Here is a 7,020-nt window from a genome sequence, read left to right on the forward strand (position 1 = left end):
TGTGTGTGTGTGTGTGTGTGTGTGTATGTGTGTCTGTGTAGGCATGCATGTGTGCAGTTCAGACTCAGAAAAACAGAGAGGGAGACAGAGAGATAGAGAGAGAGAAGAAAGCGTGAAGGAGGATGTGAGCGTGTTCTGTGTGTGCAAACAAGAAGAGAGAGAGGAGTGGCGTCAGAAAGAGTAAATAGGTTATTTCCTGTGAAATGAGAATTAGGAGTCAGTTAATCTGCTGAGGAGTGACATATAGTGACAGAAAGAAGAGAGAAATAAGGAAGGAGATGGGAGGGTCTCCCATTATGTTTCTGCTGACTACAAGGGGGTCAAGTCCTGGGAGTAAAAACACAATACAAACAGCCATGCACAGACATAGACACACACACAGACATACACTCTCATACAAACACACTCTCAGACAGTGCCCGCACATATACACTGTTCAGACAGTGAATGAGGCAGGTGTCAAACTGGCACCTTTATCAACCCAAACATTCACCCCAGTGAATACCCTTCACTGAGACCAAAAGATGGCAACTGCTAAAGATAGTGTCCGTTGTAAGAAAAGTCTTATCTGCCTTGGAGTGAAGCTGACACTGAGTGACAGGAAAGTTGGTCTGGACATGGCTACAGGCTACAGATACAGTAGACGACAGTGGGGCATGCAAAACTGTATACTGACTGAGGTTTGAGCAGTGGGGTAACAGTAAGCCTGCATGGCTGTAACTGTATCCTAGCCTAGCCTAGCCTGCAACCGACCTGCATGTTCATACTCTGAATTGGGTCTCCCAGAGGTGCCGCCTCTCCTGAAACCAGAAGCCGTGATTTATATTAATGACCACCTGCCTCACTCACTCACCTCTCTTTTGTTTGGCTCTAACAATGCAATGACTTCTGCATGTACAGTCAATCCACACACTCTTCCCTATCTCCCTGTGCCATCCAATAGGGTGTCTGCCTTGCTTTGGTCACATGACTGTGCTTGTGTGTGGTGGGTAATTCCTAATGAGGCAATGCTGCCTGACTTATCGTCACTATAGCGACCACTCTCCCTCTCTTTCTCCCTTTCCAGTGATTCTTTGTGTTTTCCTGTCACACAATGCAGTGGTTTCTCACTCAATCCCTCTGTTCAGCTTTTTGTGTGAGTGATGGCTCTGTCCTTGTACCTTGTATGCTGCCCCACCCACACACACACACACACACACACACACAGAAACACCAGGATTGTTCACAGTGCTTCCTTCTCTTGCCTCTTTCTTTCAGAAGCTAACAGACTGGAGGTGAGAAAAACATGGCGGACACTAGTTAGGTCTTGTCAGCAGTGATGAAGAAAATACAGTAATGATGTGGTAGTGTACTCTGCTAGACTGTCAGCAAAAAGGGTGAGAAAGGTACAGAGGGAGTGGGGAGAAGACAAGATGGCTGACGCCAACATAGTCTTAAAATAGCCTAACAGTAGGTAGGTTGACAGAGTGTTGGACATTCATTGAACAGGATCTCCCGTATGTGACATCATCACTGCGCGTGCACGTCATCCCAATCCAAATCTGTCAATCAGCTGATCAATCAGTGAGGATTAATTTGACAGACATGGACAAGACATAAGTCTGGAATGTTAATTGAGCCATAAACAGAGAAAGGAAGTGTGTTTAGCAGCAGCGGAGGGATGGATGGATTAAGGTGGGGTCAGTGCAGTCAGAGGAAAGGGGTATTCTTCTTCAGTGTTAGTGGGAGGAAGAGTAGTAAATAAAAGTAACCAGTTGGGGGAGGCGGAAGCAGGAAGAGGAGGATTTTGTAGCTTGCAATTCCACCGCAAGCAGGGAGAGTGAGCTAAAATGGCTGCTTGTAGTGGTAGAAAAATGTAAGACAATGATCCATGTTAATGAAAATCCATGGACACGACGACAGACAAAGGGGTCCATAAACCAGTTAATGGCAACCTCTATAGGAGTTAATTCCTCTAACATATGGATCCAGCCATGGGGCCAGACAGGGAAATGGCTTAAGCCGAGACAGATGTGAGTAGGGGTGAGGGGTTCAGAGAGAGTTGAGGAGGGTGAGGACCCGAGAGGGAGAGTTAGGGCTCATTGGGACTCTGGCACTGATGGCCACTACTCTCATCTTGACCTTGGGTATGGGTCAGGTCTACCTCTCCTCTTTAAGAAGCTAGTGATTGAGGTGCCTAGCCATGCTGATTGGGGCTCTTTAGGAGTGCTTGAAGTGAGGCCATGCTGCTGCAGAGAGGCCATTACAAGAAGCTGGAACTCTCCCTACAGGGGATACACCTCCCTCCCCTATCCCCTCCCCTCTCCTCCCTCTCCGGAGCCTCATTGAACACATAAGGAACCAGGAGGGATTGACTGATGTGGACGGGTATAAGGGGGGCACAAGTTCACAGTGAATGTGTATTAAAGAGAGCAGCAAGATGGCAGTGACAGACTGTAGAAAGAAAGGGGAAGAGTGAGAAGAGAGGTCGAAGAGGAGCGTAAGAGACACTCAAAAGAGATTGCAGCTGCTTGTGATGGCCAGATGTGATCTGAGAGATAAACCAATCTGCGTAAGGTGAGAGAAAGAGAAGAAGAGAAAGGGAGGATGAGAAACACAACAGAAAAAAAACAAGAAGTAAGGGGACAGTGAGAGAAAAAGAGTTAAAATGGAAGTGTGATTAATTGAAAAAGGAAGAGAAACAAAATGAGAGAAGGACACTGAAGCCCCTGGAAATGTTATACTGTCAAAATAATACTGAGAGCAACTTTGGCCAGTTACTGTGTTATCTACAATGCTTTGCATGGAGATTACTGCAACAAAAAACTTTGAATCGGTCCTTAGAGCCAAAAAAAGTATGGAGAAAAGGATCAGCTGAGTAATGTAAAGAGAGGAGTTTTTTTTCTTAGGTCAAGGTACAAATCAATCTCAAACGCGAGATAAGCAGAAAGATATGTAAGAAATGTAAGGAGAAATGTGAATTGTCAGGTGTATGAGAGAAAACAGTGTGAGATAGTTTTGGAAAGAGATTAAAATAAGCGAGAGATTTGCCATACATGAGATGATATGAATGGATGTTGTCAGTAAATTCAGGCTGAGATGTGCTACTTTGTACAGAAAAAGGAATGGAGTTAATATCTCGTTTATCTCTCATAGATACTGGACTGGCCTCCCATGATTCCTTTTTGTGTGTGTGTGCAAGTGAGTGTGTGTGCGTGCGTGCAGGTCAGGCTGGTGTCATCAGAACCAAGGAGGAAATCTAAAAGGATTTTAGAGTTTTGGTTATAGTTCAAAGAGAGATAGAAAGAAAAGGGCAGAGGAGGCGATTAGAGATTGAGAAAGAAAGGGGAGGGATATCAACATCAAACATGACCACTACACAAGGTGCTGGGTTAGGAGGGGATATGGGGGGAGGAAGGAAGACAAGGGAGGAGGGGAAGGGAGGAAGGGGCGAGCTGTGGTTGTTATGTTCATTGTGGTCTTTACCTTTTTGATCCACTTCTATTCAAGCATCGGAAAAGGGAGAAAGAAGGAGATAGAAAGATAAAAAAAGAAAGACAGTAAAGAAGAGAGATAGAGAGAGGGAAAGTGGAGAGAACGAAAGAAAAACAGGTGCAGGAAAAAAGAGAAAATTGAGATTAAATAAAATGCTGTCCTTTCTCTCTCTCTCTCTCTCTCTCTCTCTCTCTCTCTCTCTCTCGCTCTTTTTTAAAGCAAGTTATCTGTCTGTGTTATGGTTGGCTAATCAGAGAAAGAATGGCTCAAATGGAAAAATGAAGAGGGGAAAATGGCCTGACCTGGGTTTAAATCCATTTCCATTTCATTTCAGCTTTATCAATAAACCCCCCAACAACACAATCCTTCCCCAACCACACACTCTCGACCCCACCTCCTACCCGTTTCTTGCCACATCCCTCCCACTTTCCCCTTACGCCCCAAAGTACAGCTCCAGAAACCTGTTGGGGAGAGAAATGGTGGAAAACGGGAGAGCACCTTTACGCTGTAGTCTTCTTTAGCTGTGGAAGTAAACAAAGAATGGAAAAGGTTGAGAAAGAGATGGTAGATAGGAAGGTGGCGATGAGGATGTCTCTATCTGTGGCTAGTTGTCTTCGGAGGGATCGTTGAATCCCTCTTTTCTCCTCTCTCTCTCAAAGTACAGTTTGTGTTGACATTAGAGTAGTTCCTCGATCTAAAGGAAGCGGTGATTTTGGCTTTGCACAATTTAAAGAGTCAGGATGCTCGCTAGAAGCCAGCGATAACACTCAACCCATCGACCGTCCAATCAATAGGGAGCTGCCGAGGCTGGCTCATCAAAGAAAAAGAGAACAAACAACAGGGGAAAGGGAGGGCTTGACAGAGTGGAACGCCTCAGAAAAACAGAGAGAAACCAAGAGACAAGACTGGGGGATGGGAGAAAAAAACAGGGTAGGGACAAAAGGGAGATAAGAGAAATATCTACAGCGGGCTCATCACACACGAATAGTGTGTTGAGTCACATTATGGCCACAGCTGATTCTAGCAGGTAAGGCGTGGCTCCCACCACTTCCATAATGCTGTTTAGCACCTGCTTGGGTCGCCTCGTCCGGGGAGGTCCGTGAGCAGCTGGACACTCAAGGAGAAGCTAGCAAGGACCTCAGCTCTGCCTTTGACATTACAGTGCTGGCACACGCCTTCCATCTGTGTTTGCTAGGGCACAAGTGTTGTGCGAGTGAATCGTCATGTCTCTTGGAAAAGACGTGTCAAAAGGCACATGGCTGGTGGAGCCCTGCTGCGGCCGTGATTGTCGTGTGTGTTGTGGTAAGTCTGATGTCTCCGCGGAGCCCTGTGAAATTGTCACGACACCTTACAGGGTTGCCCATAAAGAAAGAAAAAATGTATGAGAGAGAGAGAGAAAGAGAGAGAGAGAGAGAGAGAGAGAGAGAGAGGGAGAGAAAGAGAAAGAAAGACAGAGAGATATAAAGAGACAAATAGCGAGCAAAATAAAAAGTTAAAGAGCGAGTGTTAGCAGCAGCAGCCTGATCTGTGTGGGGGATGGTCTTGCATCTTGGCAGCAATCCAGCAGAGGCAGCATCAGTATCAGCAGCAACACTGATCATTTATCTTCTTATGCCAAGATCAAACTGGACAAACAACCTCCATGAAGACCTGGTAGCCATTTTCAGCCTAGAGGGGTAAACATGGCAAAGCTATGAATGCGAGTCCTGTGAAGCTGGGGCAGGGGGCAAGAAAGCATTACATCCTTGCCACCAACTGTGAGTGCAATCATTAGCTCCAAGGTTAGGGTAGGAAGAGACCGACCAGAGAGCATCCAGAGCTTTCATCCTTACTGGAACTACTGCAGGGGGGGAACATGTGGAGTGTTTTCAGAGAGGCATCTACTGACAGCAGAGCTTGTCCTCAAAATATGGTATTCTACCACTAACTATGTTTTCTTAAACAGGGGGAAAATGACATGTTTGATGCACAGCAGTGACATGTACTGTAAAGAGAGAGAGAGAGGCAGAAAAATTAAAGAAAATGTCTTCAGTGCTGCAGAAAGGAAAAAGAAGAATAGGGTTGGTGGAAGACTGTTGACTTCATTTCTTCTGCTCTTAGTTGTCCTGAAAAATAGACACGAAGCACAGTCACGCACAAGATCATCACACATACGTTAGGAAACACACACACACATACACACAGAGAAAAGAGACACCAACTCATCAAACTGCCCTCACAGTGAGCAGGAGGTTAGTTTAAGGCCACCTTGGTTGTTTGTCTGATTCATTCAGCATTTCTCTTTCAGGGCCCTTTTGAGAAATAAGCCACTGCCCTCTCTCCCCTTAATCACTCTGCTCAGCGCTCTCTACAACCCTATCAATTACTCCCACACTAATGAGTACAGCTAGAAACACACACACGCACGCATGCACGCACACGCACACACACACACACACACACACACGCACACTGTTATACTGCAGGACAACTTAGCCTCCTCTGTCTCTTTCACTGTGCTGAGAGATAGTGTGTCCTCTCCAGCTTATTCTGTCCTCTTCCTTCCCTTTTCTCTACATTTTTCACAGTAAAGAGTCATTCCTTTCCACTACCTAAGAAAAGCCTCTGCTTCTCATTCACCAAACATTTATGAGTCCCACGTCTCATGGTGCCCCTATGCATATTAATTGAATTTAATTTTCAGCTATATAAGAAGTGTTTCCTTTTCCTCCCTTCAAAAACGTATTAGAATTCCATTAATCCTTCTACTGACAAAATCTTCCCAACAAGTCTACTATCATTTCCAGCAGCTTTGTGTCCAAAAAGCCATGGTTCGTAATGAGTCGGCAGCGCTGAATACATTTGTGGAGAAGAATCAATTTCATTAAGTGAAACAGTGGCAAAGCCACACTATATGAATGTAAAGGTGGAGAATATGGAGTTACCTAAGAAGAGCTGTAGAATCTCCACTGTATGGCCTGTACAGGCACTTTTAGAGGCAGTTTTTCAGTTTCTGTTTTAAATCACAGCTGATGAGGTAGCAGAGGCACAACACTAAGTTTAATGGCTCTGGCATACCTAGCATGGATGGCCCGAATCAGGAGCATAAGAAGTCAATAATGATGTAGTACTGTGTTGTGGAGGGGGGTGGGGGGTGGGGTGGCAGGTAGAGTATTCTTGCAGGGTAGATTTACTTTGACTCAGTATACATCTGTGCTAAGATTGCAGTATAGGGTTTCCACTGCAGTAAATACACGTTGCAGCTGTATGGATGAATCTTTGATATTTTAATGGAATCCAGCCTTCTACAGCAGGCTGTGACAGTGCAAAATGAGAATTCTGTTGAGCAGTTCTGTCTTGCTCTGTTCTAGCTGGCAAAAACAATGCTATATGGCAGGGAGGCCTAACAGAGTTTTTGGCTCAATGCAATATGATTTGACTTGTTGTATTTTGCCAGGGCAATCCTATGAGCAGCAACAACCACATCCGTTCCGGACCTATGTTTGAGCTCAGCAGACAGAAGTGTGTGTGTGTGTGTGTGTGTGTGTGTGTGTGTGTGTGTGTGTG

The 7,020-nt window shown here is 45.3% G+C and overlaps 1 protein-coding gene across 3 annotated transcripts in view; it reads right to left on the minus strand.

Annotated features, from left to right (window-relative positions):
• adgrl1a (adhesion G protein-coupled receptor L1a) overlaps positions 1-7,020 on the minus strand; it is a 104,595-nt gene that overhangs the window by 31,756 nt on the left and 65,819 nt on the right. For 2 of the 3 annotated variants that reach the window (XM_032538530.1, XM_032538529.1), the window contains one exon: positions 3,466-3,480. The exons of the other annotated variant lie outside the window; for it this stretch is intronic. In XM_032538530.1, coding sequence (XP_032394421.1) covers positions 3,466-3,480 — 15 coding nt within the window. The remainder of the gene's footprint in view (positions 1-3,465; positions 3,481-7,020) is intronic. 3 annotated transcript variants of the gene reach the window in all.

This window comes from Etheostoma spectabile, chromosome 15, assembly GCF_008692095.1.
Source record: "Etheostoma spectabile isolate EspeVRDwgs_2016 chromosome 15, UIUC_Espe_1.0, whole genome shotgun sequence".
Lineage (NCBI taxonomy): Eukaryota > Metazoa > Chordata > Actinopteri > Perciformes > Percidae > Etheostoma > Etheostoma spectabile.